The sequence below is a fragment of the Spea bombifrons genome, chromosome 2 (genome assembly GCF_027358695.1).
Source record: "Spea bombifrons isolate aSpeBom1 chromosome 2, aSpeBom1.2.pri, whole genome shotgun sequence".
Taxonomy (NCBI): Eukaryota; Metazoa; Chordata; class Amphibia; order Anura; family Pelobatidae; genus Spea; species Spea bombifrons.
Genome location: NC_071088.1, coordinates 66365572 through 66385839, shown reverse-complemented (window position 1 = coordinate 66385839; position 20268 = coordinate 66365572). Strand labels below are relative to the sequence as shown.

General features: G+C 39.6%; 1 protein-coding gene across 1 annotated transcript; it reads left to right on the top strand.

The window, feature by feature from the left end:
* Positions 1-990: 990 nt before the first annotated feature.
* Positions 991-20200, top strand: RPS6KB1 (ribosomal protein S6 kinase B1). The gene is made up of 15 exons (XM_053454591.1): positions 991-1177; positions 9326-9372; positions 9640-9760; positions 10632-10700; positions 11113-11260; positions 12111-12168; positions 12648-12748; positions 13301-13391; positions 13692-13782; positions 14518-14625; positions 15768-15830; positions 16196-16273; positions 16681-16788; positions 17397-17509; positions 18218-20200. The coding sequence occupies exons 1-15, from the start codon at positions 1046-1048 to the stop codon at positions 18453-18455; spliced, it is 1566 nt and encodes a 521-aa protein (XP_053310566.1). The 5' UTR covers positions 991-1045; the 3' UTR covers positions 18456-20200.
* The last annotated feature ends 68 nt before the right edge of the window (positions 20201-20268 follow it).

Here is a 20268-nt window from a genome sequence, read left to right as displayed (position 1 = left end):
ATCTTCTTTAACATCTAAAATAATTTTATCCCTTCTTGGGAAAAATATATTACATTATTACATATAAAGGCTTATGAGCCTGCAATTTCGAGCCTAAAAAAATACAGTATGGTAATAATGCATAGGTTATTTTATCTTTAATCTTAACATCTATTTAAAACTAATAAATAAAAAAATGAAATAAAGTGTCACAAACAGAAGCTTTGTTTACATATCTTATATAAGAGCTCACTCCACCTAATGTATCAGTTTGCCTTAGTCTGTCAATTCTAGTGTCGTCATACCCCTTGAAGATATGTTTTGTAAGAAGTGCTGCATAAATTGTTTAAATAATTAAAAAAATAATTCCATCGAGTACAATTTAAAGAAGCGAACCCTTCAACGGATATTTTTAAAGAAGGGGGAAAAAGAAAGTTGCCACCCACCTTGGTCTGCAACCGCAACTATGTTGCTAACGCTGGAAGTAATGGTTGCTGAAACGGCCACTACCTGTCTCTCACTCCCTCACCTCAGCAACCAGCCTGTAGAATTCTCCTAAAGGCTGCTCAGATAGATGACGCAAAAGGCAGGCGACTGACGAATCTTAAACGGACCAAATTACTTTCGTTTATTATATATATAAATATATATATAATGTATTACACAATAACAATATTAATACAAATCGTAACGAGGCTCATATTGTCACAAACGTTTATCTTTTATTGTAGTTTCCCTTAACAGCCTTTCATGGCAGAAAAAGATTCGTAAACTTCGTTTTCAAGAATTCCCGTTGAAGAGAGCTTTTTCTCCTCTTGCTAGGTCTTACTGGCGCGCCTCTCTGCACATGCGCAAAGCCCATGGCTCTCTGCTGGCGTTCGGTGGGGCTTGCTCGGCTATATGCTTGTACGCATGCTCAGTGCTAGGCAGCCGGCTCGCTATTTGTGTCTGCGTATGCGCTATATACGCTGATGGGCGGAGGGCTGGCGCCTGGTGGGAAGTAGTGACGTCTGGGAGGCGCCGTCGCGTTTCCACGTCCGGTGATGGCGGCCGTGTGTTTGAGCCCATGAGGCGGGCAAATTGTGTTCCCAACCGCGCTGCGGTAAAGCAGAGGACGTCCGAGGCAATGGCGGGGGTGTTTGACATTGACCTAGACCAACCCGAGGACGCTATTTCAGATGATGAGCTGGAAGATGGGGTAAGATCTACTGTTTGAGGAAGGGGCCCAGTTGGAGCCTTGAAGGGTTGCAGGCCCCTGTGCTCGTCTACCGATGCCTGGTCCCCGTCACCTGTCTCCCTGTTCGTCATGTCGTACCTTATATAGATTTGTGCTGGGGTAAAGCACTACTGATCAGCCGAGCCGTCTTTAGTATGGTATAGTTGAGTTACAGCTTCCATCGAATTGTTCCACTTCCTCGCCCAGCTGACATCGATGGGAACTGTAGTTTTTTTTGTCTCACGAGGGCTGGGAATAGATTTGGTGCCAATAACAATCATTTTGGGACTCTAGTTCTCTATCCTCGCCGTGGGGCTTGTAATCGCGTGTGTGTCGTACTGGGGTTTCTGGCTGAGCCATATGACTGCAAAAGCTGGACTGTAAATGGCACTTGACAGGTGGAGACCGATAAGTTGCAAGACAAAGAGCATCATGCCAACTAATTCTATAGTTAATGAGGACCCTAAACACAAGCCATACCTGCCCACAGTGTATTTAATTTTTGCAATGTTGTCATGGTTACCAACAGCCTGTCTGTGTTTATCATGCTAAGACAATGAAGTTACAAGGCCAATTAATGATAAGTTAAAGATGTGTGCAAGAATTAGAGCTGTAGTCATGAATGGTTCACAGTTCCGTGTCTCAGCTGATGATCTGTTAGATGGATGCTTTATATGTTTGGATACATTTCTAAATGGACCAGGGGCATTTTACAGGTTAGTATGTGCCCCCCTCCCCCTTAGGCAGCTACGGTTCTTAGAATCCCCGTAGGTTTTCTATGTCATCCCGTGTACGGACTGGTGGCTCTTTAACATGTGTCTGAGGACACTGGAAAGCTGAGCTCAAAGGCATGTTAGTGCAACTTCCCAGAATGCAAGAATGCAGCATTTTCCAGGGAACACATTTCAGCTGAAACATTCCGTTGGTTTTTATGGAGTGCCTTTTGGAGATTGCTTGAAATGTATTGTTTTAGCGTAATTTTGACAGAAAAAAGTAAAAATGAAATTGAACTCTGAGAATTGTTGGAAATCTAAAATACAGTTGGTTACTGTGGTCCTTTAACCATGAACCGCATTAGCCGTCTCTGAACTGTGGCTGAATGAGATTTTGCCCTTAGTGATCTGTTTTCCCCCCTTATATCTGTGTTTCGAAGCACCCATATTTTTAGAAGTGGTGTAACTTCCACAATTATCTATAACGCTTTGGGATAAATTGTCCAAATTGACCAGGAGAAACAAAGTGTCTGTTGTCCTGTTCGACCGGGTGAAGTATTCAACGGAAAAGGGCATGAATAATGTCATTTGTTTATCACTATTACTTTATATGGGGTGCAAGTTAAGAGTACTACCTGGACTTACTACCTGGACATAGACATTTAACTCTATGTATTGCTTACCCAAGATCCATAAGATGTGCAATTAACTTAAACCATTTCTGTTAATAAGAATCTTCACCCAGTGTATTAAAATTGTGTCTAAGTTGGATGCAACCGCAGTGATTTCATTAGTGTGCCTTTCACGTATGATGTATTTCCCAGCGTAGTTTAATTTCTTATGGTTCGTGTCAAACCTTTTGTTACATAAGGTGCAGATCTTTTCTGTCACTTAGCTGTGCTTTGGTTTTCCCCAACATTATGAAATTCCTTCTGCTGCTAATTGTTGAGTAGTATAAAGCACCTGCACATTCAGCAGTGTTGTACTATAGTGTAAGAACCAAAGTGACACGTGCTGCTGCATGATGTAAAAAGCAATGTTAACCCTGTCAGCAGGAGACATTAGACTAAACCTTCCCATCTCCCAGCAGATAACAGTCCTAAAGAAAGGAAACCTAGTGCTAGTGGCATCCTTGTATATGCTTTCCCAATGATCACCACTGCCTATGTAAGCCATGTAAGCTGAATTTTATTTTTATCCGTATTACTTCTGCTTTTTTGCCTTCCTTAAAATGGATCTACAAAAAAATACTAATCTGAGATTTTTTTCCACCTAAAAAAGCTCTAGCTTTTTTATGTAATATACCGTATTGGCTCGAATATAGGCCGCACTTTTTTCCCCCACTTTAAGTGGGGGTGCGGCCTATATTCTGGGTCTAGCCCCTGACGCCCGGGCGCCGGGCAGGCAGCGGTGTTAGGATACAGATCCCCCGCAGCGGTGCAGGGGACCCGTATCCTACTCTCCGGTACGCTCAGACAGTCTCCCCTGCCAGCACTTTCAACGGGGGGGGTGCCGGCACGGGAGGTTGTCTAAGCGCATCGTGTGGACGGTCACCGGCTGCGGCGATGCGGGTAAACAGCCTCCGCTGCCGGCACATCTGCACGATGTGCTTTAACAATCTCCCTTGCCGGGAATTCCCACGGGGGCAGTCCCGGCAAGGGAGATTGTTAAAGCACATCGTGCAGATGTCCTGGCAGCGGAGGTTGTTTACCCGCATGGCCGCAGCCGATGAACGTCCGCACGATGTGTTTTACCTCTGCCCCCAATACTTACCTGAGCAGACTCCCGGGTGTCTTGCGGGGCCGGCGGGGGACATCTACGCAATACGCGTATACAACTTCCGGTGCCGGCACTCAGCGGATGTGCCGGCACCGGAAGTTGTATACGTGTATTGCGTAGATGTCCCCCGCCGGCCCCGCAAGACACCCGGGAGTCTGCTCTGGTAAGTCGGGGGGGGACGACAGTGGCAGCATATCTCGGGGGGAGGGAGTGGCAGCATATCTCGGGGGGGAGACAGAGTGGCAGCATGTTTTTTTGGTGCTTTTTTTAAAAGCCTGTAAGTGCTCAGACCAAACGCCGCACACTGCCTCAAATTGGTCTGCTTGGCTGTCGTCCCAGAAGGAAGCCTCTTCTAAAGATGAAGCACAAGAAAGCCCGCAAACAGTTTGCTGAAGACAAGCAGACTAAGGACTTGTTTTACTGGAACCATGTCCTGTGGTCTGATGAGACCAATATAAACTTATTTGGTTCAGATGGTGTCAAGCATGTGTGGCGGCAACCAGGTGAGGCGTACGAAGACAAGTGTGTCTTGCCTACAGTCAAGCATGGTGGTGGGAGTGTCGTGGTCTGGGTCTGCATGGGAAGCTACAGTTCGTTGAGGGAACCATGAATGCCAACATGTACTGCAGGGAAGTATTCCAACATAACGACCCCAAACACACCTCCAAGATGACCACTGCGTTGCTAAAGAAGCTGAGGGTAAAGGTGATGGAATGGCCAAGCATGTCTGCAGACTTAAACCCTATTGAGCATCTGTGGGGCAATCTCAAACGGAAGGTGGAGGAGCGCAAGGTCTCTAACTTCCACCAGCTCAGTGATGTGGTCATGGAGGAGTGGAAGAGGACTCCAGTGGCAACCTGTGAAGCTCTGGTGAACTCCATGCCCAAGAGGGTTAAGACAGTGGTGAAAATAATGGTGGCCACACAAAATTTTGACACTTTGGGCCCAATTTGGACATCTCCACTTAGGGGTGTAATCACCCCCAAGGTTTAGTTATTAATGGCATGTGTTGGGTTACATTTGAGGGGGACAGCAAATTTACATTGTTATACAGGCTGTACACTAACTACTTTACATTGTAGCAGAGTGTCATTTCTTAAGTGTTGTCACATGAAAAGATAATAGAATATTACAAAAATGTGGGGTGTGTACTCACTTTTGTGAGATAGTGTGTGTGTGTATATAAACAGCAATCACACTCCTATCATGCCCAGGTTCTAGCATGTACTGGTTCACAAACATTCATTCCCTCATTCACAAAAACTAATTCAGACACTCACTCATTCCCTTAATCACGCATACTCATTCATACACCCTCCCCCACCCACTTAGCTGAACTGCAGATCTCTCATTTGCAGACTTCTGCAGGGGCCCTGCTGCTTCCCGCTGTGTTGCTTGCACTCTGTGCGAACAACTTCTCTTGTCCCGCTCCTAGGGGAAGAAGGAACGGAGTAGAGTAATGTGATGTGCATTCACATGAGACTGCTTGGTTCCTGCTTCTCCTGGCCGATACAAGAGACGCTGCACGCACTTCAAGCAATTCCACAAAGCCATTTACTGCTATAATCAGGATACCAGTTTAGGAAATCTGTCCCTTTCCGGCTCTCATTAGTCCTCACTTTAGGCTGGAAATGTGATGGCGGATTTTGTTGTGCTCTCATAAAGTTCTTCACTGTTGGGCACTATAACCTCCTTGACCCTTTTACCATCCATATTCATCATTCTGTTGTACTCTCTCACTTTGTTCCTCCTGTGCTCTGGAAATATGATTTTAATTTATTTTGAATTTAAGTTAATACACTTGATTTATCTGTTTAATTTGTGGTATCAGGTTGGCTGGTGATTCTTGTGTTCATTCCATTTTCCGAATTTAAGATTTGTTGAAATTTTGAGTAAAAAAACAAAACAAACTTTGGTAGTTCAGCTGTTGGATTGCAGGCTGCTTTATCTGTAGCCACTAAGTGAAGGGCCAAGGTCACGCTGTATATGGAAACTAATTCTTAGAAACGGCTAATCCTTTAGATTATAAATTTGTGAGCCCCATTTACCTAATATGTTTGTCTTAGTCTGTCAATTCTAGTTTTCAAGGCCCTTGAATAGCCCTTTGTAAATTGTCGGTGCTATGTAAATGTATAAATATATATATATATATATATATATATATATATTCCACCCCCCATGGGGCTTTTATTATTTACAAACGTAAATGTGAAATCTGAAACCTTGTATGAGCACGTATCAGTGTTCAGACCATTTAAAAATGCAGTTAATCTAGTTGTGTAGGATGTTCACTTTAACTACACGTTTCTAAGTTGACCTGTCACAAGAATTAAACCTTGGCATTATTAACCCCTTCGCGACCTTTGCCGGTTCAGGACCGTCATGACAAGAAGGTCACTAAATGACCTTTGACGGTCCTGAACCGTCAAAAAGTTAAATAAGCTTAGAAAGTGATCAAGGATCACTTTCTTCGCTTAAACGGCCTTGCTGCAATGCCTCGATGTCGAGGCATTCAGCAAGGCCGAGATCGGCATCGGGGGCCATGTCTGGCCCCTCCCCGGGGCGTCAACAGCCGCCATACATTGTATGGCGGCGGACGCCCGTTTTAAAAGCGTTTAGGAGGCGATCAACGATCGCCTCCTAAACTTAAATGGTGTCGCTGGAATGCCTCGATCAGGAGGCATCCAGCGACACCAAACACTTACCTTTAGGTGGGCTGTGACCGCTCCGGAGAGCGGTCACAGCCGCAGCTGCCGGTGATCTTCGCCATCAAGTAAGATGGCCGCCGCTCTGTAAAAAAAACAAACAAGAAAAAGTTTGCTAGATGGTCTCCAGACCCTCTAGAGAACTGGCTCCACTTGCTGGTTGAATACAGGTACTGCATTCAACCATGCAAGTCAATGGAGCCCAGCTTTCTAATCACTATGTGATTAGTAAAATATTCAAAAAAAAATAAAAAATAAAAAATGGAAAAAAAAAAACATGTGCTAACATTTAAAAATAATTATGCAGTGATGTCACTAGATGAACCATCCAGTACCAGCAAAATGTGTAAAAAAAATATAAAAAAAGTATTAAAAAAAATAAAAAAATAAAGTTTATTATTTTGAGCAAGTGCTAAAATTTCTCAAAAATCTCAAAGAGTTAAAATAAAAGCACTTCAAATACCCAAGGGGTGTCTAATATATAAAAAAAAATGGCTGATGGGGTAAATTGGAGTGGCCTAGCTCACAGATAGGGCATAGGTACAGAGTGACCAAAATGGAGAAAAAAAGCGCACTTCCCAAATGTGGCATTTTAAATCTGAAACAACCCGACAAACCCATGCATGTGGGGTATCACTGCACTCAGGAGATGTTCCTGAACACATATTGGGGGGTTGTTTGACAGTGACATATACCAGAACCTGTATATCTATAACTAAAGTACAATTTGTGTGAAAAAAATTACTATTACAAAGTTTGACAAAGTGTAGTTCTATAATTGGTGCATGGAAAGGGTTAAAATAACAGCATTCGGAATACCCTGGGGTGTCTAGTTTTCCAAAATATATGGTTTGAATGGGTTAAATTGAGTTAACCGGCTTCAAAGATATTCCAAAGAGGAGATGGAGGCAGAATGACCAAATGACCACCTGAATTACGCATGCCCCAAAAGTAGCCTTTTACCAGCCAAACAATCTGACAAACCCATGCATGTGGGGTATCGCTGTACTCAGGACATGTTCCTGAACACACATTGGGGTGTTGTTTGATAGTGACATATACCAGAACCTGTATATCTATAACTAAAGTACAATTTGTGTGGGAAAAAAAATAAAAAAAAATTACTATTACAAAGTTTGACAAAGTGTAGATGTATAATTGGTGCAGGGAAAGGGTTAAAATAACAGCATTTGGAATACCCTGGGGTGTCTAGTTTTCAAAAATATATGGTTTGAATGGGTTAAATTGAGTTAACCGGCTTCAAAGATGTTCCAAAGAGGAGATGGAGGCAGACTGACCAGATTTGTTAAAAAAGATTTGGAAATCATAAAACGCTGCTTGTACTTATTGCCCTATAACTTACAAAAAACAGCAAAAAAACATAAAAACATTGGGTATCTCTAAACTCAGGACAAGTAGTAGAATCTATTTAGCTAGTTTTTTTACTTGCTTTTTTAGGTGAGTAAAAGATTTTTCAAATAAAAGTCATAAAATGTCTTTTTTTTCAATTTTTCACCATGTTTTTTTTATTTTTTTATAGTAAATAAGATGATACGATCAAAATAATGGTATCTGAAGAAAGCCCATCTTTTCCTGAAAAAAACAATATATAACTTATGTGGGTACACTAAATGGGTGAGGAGAAAATTACACCTGAACACAAGCACCACAAAAGTGTCAAAACAGCCTCGGTCCCACAGGGTAGAAAACGAAAAATGAGCCCGGTCCTTAAGGGGTTAAACAACTCAAATCGTTGATGTTTCCAAAATGCCATTAACATAAAGATTGTCACAGCAAGAAGTTGAAGTCTTAAAATACAAAAGTATTTTATGCTGCATTAAAATATTTCATTAATGTTCATGGATTGAGAGGGCTTTATGTTGCGGGAGATTCTTGGTCGGTTAGAAGGCAGTGCAGTCTTGCTGATTCAGCTCCACAGTAAGCAATGCTAGCCATGTTAGGATTAGATAGCGTTTGCCTACATTGGAGTACCTTGACACAGTGATGGGCTAAGCAATTTGCCAGCACTGTAGGCTGCTATGATCTCACATGAGGAAATCTTGTGTCTTTAACTTTAATGATCCGTCAATATTACTGTAACAAAATGGTATGCGCAATGCCCAATGTTTGTTCAGCAAGGTACACCTTAGTGTTAGTTTCTGTTTGACATGTTATGTTTAACTTGGACAAACAAGATGAGGCATCAGAATAAACATAATCAAGCTTGGCGTGTAGCCTTTTTTAATCTCTTTTTCTAAGGTTTCTTTCACGAACTGTTCACCACATTTTGATGGTTTAAAATGGCTAACATCCTGAACTATTGCCTCCATTGATGTTTCCCATCCTGATTCTTTCAATAATTAAATCTTCTATGCTAAAGTTTATACAGTGCAGTTATCTTTAAACACTTTAGCCATTTTCAAGTGGTATTGCTGATTTTGCACTGCAGGGTACACACACTCAGCCTTACTGGTTTATAGGGCCATCTCCATTGTGTTGCTGGCTCTTCCAGAACAATCTTCCAGGGCCATACTCAACCTGCACTTCTGTGAGAGGAGTTCTGTGTAGTTTTTGTTTTATAGTGAATTACATGGTATGATCAAAATGAAAGCCCTTCTTGGCCTGAAAAAGAAACAATATATAACTTGTGTGGGTTCAGTAAATGAGAGCGAAGAAAAGTACAGCTCAACAAGAGCACCACAAAAATGTTAAAACAGCCATTGTCACGAAGGGCACAAAAATAAAAATAAAAGACTCTGTCCTTAAGGGGTCAATAGTTGGATTACCAAAATTTTGTCAGCAGATACTGACACATAGGGGATGTAGAAGCCTTGTTAGCAATAGAGCACCTCTTGCACAAGTATTTTCCACTACACTTAAACAGGGAAAATGTTATGTGAACTGTGCATTAAATATATATTTTTTTGTTTCAGGGTACATTCAGCGAATTTATGGATCATGGAGGCATACCATATGAACTGTAAGTTTCACCTTATGCTTGTATGTAGGTTCTACATGATGTGCAGTTTTAGTTCCAACAGCGTCAATACTTGTTACTTTAGTAGTAATGCTGCTAGACTGTTGAATGATACTTGGTGTGTTTCTGTTTTCTCTTCATGCAGTTAGATAAACCTGTAAGTAAAAAAAAAAAAAAAAACACACGAATTGCTCAGGCTCCGGATACATGTAGTATATGTTGTAAAGCATGTATCCAAAAAAAAAAAAAAGCTTCACTTTTTCTGTTTAGTGGCATGGAACATTGTGAAAAGTTTGAGATCTCAGAGACGAGTGTAAATAAAGGTCCAGAAAAGATTAGACCCGAGTGTTTTGAACTACTCCGTGTCCTTGGAAAGGGTGGCTATGGGAAGGTAAGAGACTGCATGTTTACTTGTATCCTAGCTGTTTGGGCTTTGGATTTTTGTTTTGCCTTGAAATTTGAAGATAAGAGAAAATGTTTTGCAGCCCTCAAGTTTTCCTCATGCTCCTTAGAATTGGGTAAAAATCATGTGTTAATTATGTGTACACACACACACGCTTTAGTAAAAGGCCAGGGTAGCACTTGAGCGTATGCAGGCTAATACAAACGCATGTAGAAAGGCACGTAAAGTACAGAGCCGCATGAAAAGTAGACAATGCTTTACATTTTAAAGTTCATATATGTAGAGAATCCTATTAACGTTTTTTTTTAGAACTGGCTTGAGGTTAGTATTGAAGAGCACAGCATTTGGCGCACACACTTTGCTAGCACAAACCCTTTAGCTTCCTGGCTCTTCTTGGTCACCAGCAAGTAAATGTTGAGTATATCAGGTAATAATATAATAAACTTCTCACAAGAGATTTGGAACCAAGATATTTGAAATTGGTTGCTAGATGTATATTTCTGACATGTGTATGTACATGGCTGTGCAGATAATTGTGAAACTGTAGTGTAGTATTGAGGTGGCACAAGTACAATCTTAGTCATGGCAGCCCTCATTGCAGCACCCCAGGCAAGCAGGGCTCCTGATGATGGTATCTGCATTGCTTAGAGAAGTGGAACACTAGGAAACGTCATATCTCAGTAACCGCTTTAAGCGTCTATGTCGATCGCAATCTTGTACGAGAGCAGTAAGTAGCGGCGCTGCCGTAGTCGGGGCGGTAGACCAGCTGGACCCTGGCGATGATTACATTCAGATGCAAGTCACCTGACTTGTGTACAAAACTTGAAGATGATTAACCGTGTTTTTTTTTGCTTTTCAGGTTTTTCAAGTACGGAAGGTAATCGGAGCTCACACAGGAAAAATATTTGCAATGAAAGTACTAAAAAAGGTAAGCCGTGCATTGCTTTGGATTTACAATTAAGTGCACCCCCATTGTCATATGTTCAGGTTAATTCAAAGAGATGATTATCTAAATCTCTGGAATAATCTTATAATGGAAAGTATGTTGAATAAAAGGGTCACAGCAGATAAAATGGCTCATTTTGGGACTGTATTTTTACTCCAGAAGTGGCATTATTTTCTTTTTCAACATTAAAAAAAAATGTGCCTTTTCAATCTTCTATATAATTCTGGATATTATGTAAGTGGTATATTCGATGCACCAATTAATTTTTGATTCTGCTATTTAGACCATTTTCAAAAAAAGCTGAAGCAGTATACTATAAAATTGTAGCACGCATTCAGTTGGCATTTCTGCTCGTGGTTTTGGTGTTCATAAAGCATCCTCGTTAATCTTTTAGGCTATGATTGTACGCAATGCAAAAGACACGGCCCACACGAAAGCAGAGCGGAATATTTTGGAGGAAGTGAAACATCCCTTCATCGTAGACTTAATATACGCCTTTCAAACTGGTGGAAAACTCTACCTCATCTTAGAGTATCTCAGTGGTCCGTTTGTATGGTGTCTTTCTATGCCTAAGAGCTGTAGCTTTTAATGTGTATTTTGTGTATAGATCTAAGTTGGCTGCTTTCTTGAAGACAGGCGGTAGTCTAAAAGTTTGTTATTCAATAAATGAGTTTGTAGGTGTGATTTTTAAAGCCTTTCCGTGCAGCTAAATTACCGATATCGAAGGTTCAATCTCGCCCTCTTTTTCAAATGGACAGTGAGATCCAAGAAATCTGAGAATGCAAAATACAATCCTTTACTGTTGAACGCTCAATGCTTAGTGATAGTTTTAGTAACCAAAATTGCACATTGCCACAGATGCAGCTCTTAAGAGATAATTTGTCTCATAATTATTCTTTATCTTACACAAAATACCTTGATTGTAAGCGCTGGAGGCATTGACTTCCTTTCCTTCCTACTGTGTGCATACCCAACGTACCCTGATAACATCTGTGTGACTACTGTTTGCATTGTACGACTGGACTTTTTGGACCTCCCTTTTATTACACTGTACCAAGTGCTTAGTACATCTGCTAGTGCTAAATAAAAATATACATTGTCTCAGCCTCAACTTTCTGAACAGGAGATATTTGGCTGTATTTATAAATAACCAATACTCGAATCTGCAAATACATACCTTAAATGGCACATAAGCCCACCTTCCACATTAAAGGTACCCCATCGTAGATGAGTAGGGCTTTACCTATCCCATAACTCTCAATTTGGCGCACACACACTAAAAGAGGGGGACATTTATCCTTATACTACATAGATGCTGATATAATGCTAATCTGCTAAAGTGTCTCAGTTCTTACAAGAAAGGTAAAGCAACGTATTTTGTGTTCAACGCAGGAGGAGAACTCTTTATGCAGTTGGAAAGAGAAGGGATATTTATGGAAGATACTGCTTGGTAAGAAAAATCCATTGCTATGAACCAGCTTGTTTCAGACTTAAAACTTACTAAAGCTTTACTTAGACTAGAGAAAGGAATACCTTGATAGGAAAAAATGTTGCGGACCATTTTAAAGTATATCTGACATCCAAATATTATTTAGCACATTGTCTTAATTTAATGGGGTTAATTTGAGTTTAAAATTCTTGGGCGCTTAATCCTCGCAACATTTTAGCTACTGTCCAGCAAACTTTTCCTGACATATCTCAGCTAACTGATTTTATTTTTAATTTTCTATGCCCTGCTGAGTTCATCCAACTCAATGGGCTTATGACAGACTAAAACATGTTTAGTTAATCTCTGTAGGAACTTCAAAGGCAGCAGGCTCTACTAGAACTCTGTTTCTATAGAAATGCATATGCTTACTAATGTATGAATCAGAACTAATGCAGTTTGAAAGTGCTTTCTTGATAAGTCATCCTTTTTTGTTTTTTTAGCTTTTACTTGGCTGAAATCTCAATGGCTTTGGGACATTTGCATCAAAAAGGAATCATTTATCGTGATCTGAAACCAGAGAACATCATGCTTAATCATCAAGGTGGGGGCTACATTAAATAACTCCAGATTGTCTAAAACTTGCCTAATACTGTAGTAATCAGTTTATTCTTTATCCCTGCTGTGTATATGCAGCAATCCTGGCGTTGCCAATCTTTTGCATTCCTAAATGGAATTTTTTCATGTAAATTACTCAATAACAACATTAATTCAGTTTGTTCGGTGAAATGGTAATTATTTTTGAGATGTTTAAACTAAAGGTTCATCTCATTGATGATTTTGTTGGCAACCATTGACGGGGAGAAATTGTCTTAATTTAATTTCCTGAAGTTATTTTCCTTCTCACCCTACCATTAAAATAGACTCTTTGAACCAGGGATAAGAATTTGGATCAGGGGGGGGGTACTTTTCCCAAAATATATTCATTAGGTGGGTTTTTTGTTTGTACAGAATGAAATAAGCAATGAAGCCAATTACATACAGTAGGTTTGTGACATAGCCCCTTTGCTTTTACGGGGTGCATATACATTTTTTTTATAATAATGAAAACCATGCCAACAAATTTTGGAATAAGGTTTACATTTTTTATTTGCAGGACATGTGAAACTTACAGATTTCGGTCTTTGTAAAGAATCTATTCACGATGGCACGGTCACACACACCTTCTGTGGGACAATTGAATACATGTAAGCATTACAGCCTGTTTTCGTGGGCCTATGAATGTCTAATCTACAGCATTGCATGCTCCAGCACTTAGAAACATGTGCAAAATCTCCGTTTTATTAATCAAATGCCACTAAAAATACATAGAGAAAGAAAAGTGTATATTTTACTCACAATATTTTGATAGTGAATGCTCAACATTTGTTGTCATTGTTACCTGGAGACCTTAAAATGGTGTATTTGTCCCTTTTTCCATTACTGAATCTGGTACTTATGTTAGCATAGGCTCTCTTTATATGAGATGTTTATTTTCTTTTCCACAGGGCCCCTGAGATATTAATGAGAAGCGGTCATAACCGTGCGGTTGACTGGTGGAGTTTGGGGGCGTTAATGTATGACATGCTTACTGGAGCAGTAGGTGGACTGTTTTTATTTTATTTGCATGATTTTGCTCCTGTGGGTTTTACATAATCTTTCCGAAATAACTCTATACCCTTTTACATGTGAGACAAATATATATTTGCTGTAATTGACAGTTAAATCAGAAGTGAAGCAGTGGGACATATTTTAACAACAGCAAATAGTTGAGCGCATATACATGGGGGAAAAAAAGAAATACTGATAGTGTAATACGTAAAATAAACAATATATTAATGGGGTGTAAGATCCACTCACAAATGGGCTGGATATATGAAGCTCATCAAACGGACTCTGAATGCGCTTGGTGTATAATAAATCTTGAAAGCTGTAAAACCAAGGAGAACCAAGATGGTGCAATATCTTTAAGCCGCAAAACGAATAAATAAAAGTTGCACTTACAAAGATGAAGTAGCACAACTCAAAGAGTGATGTACAAATGCTAAATCAATTTTAGACAGCTATAAACTTCCAAATTTATTGGTCTCGACGCGTTTCGCCGATAGCACGTCGGCTTCTTCAGGAGACAATAAACAAATGATAAAATAAAACTCAATAAAACCAAATAAAATCAGATAAAGCGTTATTGGAGTCCGTAGTCCATATTATATGGGTGCCATATTTAGTAAGATAATGTTTGAGTTCTAGGAATACCCCACCTCCCATTCTGTTTGTTAGGTTAAGCTTTATTTAAAGTGGGTATCTTGCTTGAACTTTTTGTTTCTTCTTCAGCCGCCATTTACTGGTGAAAACCGAAAAAAAACAATTGACAAAATTCTTAAATGTAAACTTAACCTGCCTCCCTACCTCACTCAAGAAGCCAGGGATCTTCTTAAAAAGGTAGGTGTCATTGTTGGCCGCCCTCTTACTTTGCTTAAATCTTTCTTTTATAGTAATATAGTAATTATCTGTAGTTCAGTATTTGTAGAGTTATTTTCTGGGGTACCCTAGTATTTTTAAATCAGCTAAGTAATAACGTGGCAGACCTTTTCCCCTTATTGCTTGACAGTGCCCTCATTTTATCGCATTACTTTTTACTCCCTCTGCAACTGTCCTTTTAGGGGGTAAAATCTTATTAAACATAATCCACACCTAAACATGTGACTATTGATATATAAAGCACCTTTCTATTCTGCAGTGCTATACAATTCAAGAGAAATGGGAAAAAAGTGTCACACACATGTACATCTGCATAGGATATGATGCATATTCTTCATAAATGCATTCATAAATGCCAGTATTTCCATAGGAACAAGTAGGGTGCTTTCTACGGAACACACCTGCACACTGATTCTGGTTAGGACAACCCAGAATCTGTCACCTAAACAGGAATTACGAATGACAAAGCATTGCACGCGATACATACATTGCCAATCTGTAGACCCCTCTTATAGCAAAGGAAATAGTCTTCATTTTCTCAGCCTGCCTTATAGTAGTGACATCATCATATAGTGCCATATGCACATTTATAACCATTGTATACTAACCTAATGGTGTTACCTTTTTTAGAGTGTTACTAATCGCCTAACAAAGGCTACTATGATGGTGAATATTTCTAAAGAGCAGTTCTAGTGCAGTGTGGTAAAATTGGTACTTACTATTGAAATAACGGTTCTTCATTGCTAGTCTGTGTCAATAAAATGAATCCTGCTTCTCCCTCCTTAACAAGTCTCCTGGTTATTGGAGGGAATTACTTTGTGTAAAGCTATACTTTACTTCTCTCAGCTGCTTGGAGGCTCGTGACCCTCCAGTGCACTGAGAAGACCAGCAATGATGGCCAGGGAACGGACAGCTCTGCAAGGGTCTGGTAGCTCACCCCCTGGGTACCGGCAGACCTGCTTTTACTACTTTGAACCAGAACTGTTCTTTATACCACAGGGTAGATCTTTGTCATGCAGCCCTATTGAAATAGCTAAAGCAAAGAGATATTTTAATTATTAAAGATTAATCCCTGCTTTTTTATTTATTTTTTATGTCTTAAGCTGCTAAAAAGAAATGCTGCCTCACGCCTTGGCGCAGGAGTTGGTGATGCCGGAGACGTTCAGGTAATTCGAAGTCCTCGCTGAAAATTGTCCTGCAGCTTTGAAGCAATGCTGTGTTGGTGCTGCAGTAGCATCTTCATAGGCATTCTGCATTTGTGCAGCTGGATATCTTCTTTCAAACACTTTTTTATTTCTGTTTACATGATTAGACTAGTTGTTCAGCTGTATGGGTGCACAAGCAGCAGGTTCTTCAGTAGGTGAACATTTTGACATTACAATTTCTTAAACAGCATTCTGTATATACATAACCCACGCCTACTTCAAACATCCATTTAAAAAAAAAAAAAAAATCCTTAAAAAAAACACATGCTTACAGCATTTTCTTGGCTGAAATCTTGTCACTAATTCTTTCCATGCATATATTTTAGGCTCATCCGTTTTTCCGACACATTAACTGGGAAGATCTTCTGGCTCGTAAGGTGGAACCCCCCTTTAAACCACTCTTGGTATGTTTGTAAAGCCCAACAATTTTCATTGCCTTTTCTAGGTGTTTGCAGGTGAACAGTTGATTCCTTTCATTTATCGTCGGATTCAAACGATTGCATGAGAAGTAGCTTAACATATGAATGGTCATTCAATTGAAAAATTGTATAAGGTTATACTGCAGTAGTAGTTGTAATGTGCGTTGATCCGCTGTACCTTGTGATATTTTTATTCATGCCTCAAAAACATTCCTTTGAACCAAGGATGTGGAGAGTACAGCTGTATTTCTTGGATAAACATGCAGGAAAAAAACTCTCAGGCCTAGTGAATAGTGCTGAAACTATTGTACCATCAATGAAAACCAGCATTGACCGACTGCCAGTTGTCCTAGGTGTCTTTTAATCTAAATCCTTTATTTTTCTTCACAAAGCAATCCGAAGAGGATGTGAGCCAGTTTGATTCGAAGTTTACACGTCAGACACCCGTGGATAGTCCTGATGATGCCACCCTCAGTGAAAGTGCCAACCAAGTGTTTGTGGTGAGTTAAAGTCCCATGGAAAAAAAAATTCTCCTTGAGCAGAAAAAATGCAGTGCAGTATAAAGTGGATTAGCTTTTCCAATAAACATTCCTTATTCGTATGTCTGGAGGCTGCCATTGTCAACCATGTGCTATTTTATGTGACTGTCCCTGCCCAAAGACCACACTAAGCTGATTCTTTATGGTAATGCAAATGAAGTTGCTTCCTCCATTGACTTTTAGTAGTTAGTGTCCCACTATGTGATGAAGACCGAGGCATTCTTTACCATAGGGCAGTATGAGGCGGTGGTGTTTGGTAGATAACAGAGCTAGAACATATACAAATGCCCAACATGCAGGTGTCTGAAAATATATGCTACAACTGGTACTGTTTTCAATATAGATAACAATATGTTTTAACATTTTAATCTGTCAGTAATGCAGACAGGATTGTCTTTTTTGTTTTAAAACCTTGTTAGACCCTGTGTGTACAGCCTTATGTATACTGTAATGTTTGAGAAGTGCTGCCCTCCATATTATGAATGAGATACCTAGGAGTATTGCAACTGCTGTCATTATAGAGAGGGCTTTACCAAAGCGAGACATGCTAACTACTTTTTCTTCACCAGGGCTTTACTTATGTGGCTCCCTCAGTACTTGAAAGCGTAAAAGAGAAGTTTTCATTTGAACCAAAAATTCGTTCTCCTCGCAGATTCATCGGCAGCCCTCGCACACCCGTGAGGTAATATAGCACATTAACTGTAAATGTTACTTGATGTGTAAATAATTTTTCAATGAGTAAGGTCATGTTTTCACAACCAGTGTCTTAGGTTGCCAATTAAAACATTCTGAAACCAGTGTAAGCTGGCCATTTGTGTGCAAATAGTTTCTACAGCACTCAATCGTGGGCTTTCTGTTCTGTGTGGACCATGTGACATCAAACCATGTGACACTCTCTGAAAGCCATATAGAGGTTTATTCATTAAAGCGAGAGTTTGAAAGACAGCTGCGGGTTTAACTCTCAAACCGTATTGTGCACTTGAAAGGGCAACCAAAGCATATTAATGTTGAACATTGAGTTGAAGCCTAGCATATCTGCAGACTTTTTTTGTAACCCCCCCCCCAAATGCAGTGTTGCTATCTGTGTGATCACTAAATAAAAACAGCATCATCTCCCTGCTTAGTTTAAAAATGATGGCAATTGCTGGTAGGTCTGCCTAGGAGGGATATACTATCCCCATCTTTGCTTGCATATAAAAAATGTTGTATCCATAACAATAGAGCATTCTTGTTGAGATCCCCTTAATATAATTTTATATTTTGTTTTACTAAATAACAATATAACAAACATGGAAACGCTTGCTTTTGTGTGTTTGTTTTTTAATATGTAAGTAGATAATGTGAGTATGGCTTGTTTGGAGCATAATCTTAAATGTTTCCAATTTTCTAGCCCTGTAAAATTTTCTCCTGGTGATCTATGGGCAAGAGGAACAGCTGCTGGGACCTCGAACACACAAGCGCCATCTGAGTATCGAATGGATGTGGGTGGAGTGGAACAAATGGACGTGACTGTAAGCGGAGAAGCTTCAGCACCTCTTCCGATCAGACAATCCAATGCTGGGCCATATAAAAAACAAGCTTATCCAATGATCTCCAAGCGACCAGAGCATCTGCGCATGAATCTATGACAGTGCAGTATTTTCAGATATGACTTGTACAGGTGGTAAAACAAACGGAACCTTAACACAGCTTAATACAGAGCAAAAAAAAATAACAGATTTGGGGAACTCACAGTCCCTATGAGAGAGAAATTATGGATTCAGTTGCTGCACGGGACAGTTTGGAAAGACTAAACATTAATTTTTTTTTAAGAAAATAATATATATATATATACACAAATATATATATCAATCAATGGTGCGCAGATTTAAGGAGCAAAACACATTATAGAGGTTTTGAAAACTAACCAATTCCCATTAAAGGTTTGGAATCAGACAGTATTAGACAAAGCAGGAATAGTCACTGATGTTTTGGTGTGTATACCCCAGGGCCTCTTTTCCATCTTCCAAAATGAATCCTGTGAAGATTCTGGAATAGGGTTTAATTCTCTAAGTAAAAATTCTTGCCACAAAATCATTGCCAAACTGGGCTATAAACGTGTACGCTCAGTTCCCAGTTCTGATTAAAGCCAATTCTTTTTGTGATCAAATGTTGAATATTTACTATCCATGAATGTGAATGCCACGCCTTCCTTTTCCTAAAATTAGGGCTAGATAAACCCAGAAACCAGTTGGATGTCTTCCAATGTTTTTTGGGAATACCTGCATTTTTTGGGTAACTCCTAAATTGGTGTGATCATTTGCAAGCTACCCATTGACGATTTTGAATATAAAAATGCTACTTGACTGTTTCAAGTGCTTCAGTAGGAAAAGTAAATGAGTGAAAACAATTAGATTTGACTTGGATCCAAGGTCCTTTCGGTACATGAATGTTCTGGGATGCTGCAAGCTGCGAATAATTTTACACCTAGCCTCTTCTTTTCCTCTTATTCAAAAAAAATACAAACAAAACACTTTGATCTGGTTGTCCTCCTAATGTGGACTTGAAAATTCTGGGACTTGAATTTCTTTCCAGTTTGTAGAAGTATTACATGGCCTTTATACTCATGTCTTCCATGGTGAGGAAAAAAAAAATACAAGTCTAAGGCTGAACCTTGGGAATGTTTTTACAATGCTGGTCTTGTCTTGAATTCTGTATCAGTGTCTTAAAGGTACACAGACGGAAATAAAGGTAACTATACCTTACTTGCCTTAACAAAGCATTTTCATCAACATCACTAATGAGGTAATTCAATCCCACTCATGCTGTAATTCGTGTAGGTTAGAGACTTGTCAGTCCTGTCCCTCTGTTTACCTGTTGCTGCATCGAGTATTCCAGTGTGACATTCTGAAATGTATGAAAGGCCTGCTGCAAGGTTTTTAAAACACACTTGTTCAATCTGTTATAAACTAAGATGTAGGATCCAAGCCATACACGGTAAGAACGGAATCCCTTAGTCCAGGGCAGAAAAATAAGTTTAACGTAGATTTAGAGAGAACCTGGCAATAGTGGTTTGAGTGTGACGTTTCTGTCTTTATAATATGAGTAGATTCTTAAGAATTGCTTGTGTGTTATACATTATTAAATAATGCAAATCGTATTTTTAAATTCTTATTTTCTTATCACGGCAAACAAACTGTGGTAGTTGCTTTTGTCTGCTTACGAAAACAGTCTTACAGCAACAGCATTTTATTCTAAACTAATCTGTGTCCACAGCGGTTCTGCTACCACCTTCCCTTTGTTGGTTCATTACCACTGCATTGGGTATTTGAGAAGTAAAGCCTTAAACAATTTTCATTAAAACAAATTTCTTTTGATTAAATATATACAAAAATGTGTGGATATTTTGTTTTCCTTTCTTGGTGTGTAATAACAAACTTATCAGTTTTTGCTTTTGACATG

Bases quoted from the DNA above. Each gene is read 5' to 3' on its own strand.
- RPS6KB1 (XM_053454591.1), top strand. From the start codon at position 1,046: ATGAGGCGGGCAAATTGTGTTCCCAACCGCGCTGCGGTAAAGCAGAGG. The intron at 11,261-12,110 runs GTCCGTTTGTAT...TGTTCAACGCAG, and splicing joins CATCTTAGAGTATCTCAGTG to GAGGAGAACTCTTTATGCAG. The intron at 12,749-13,300 runs GTGGGGGCTACA...TTTTATTTGCAG, and splicing joins CATCATGCTTAATCATCAAG to GACATGTGAAACTTACAGAT.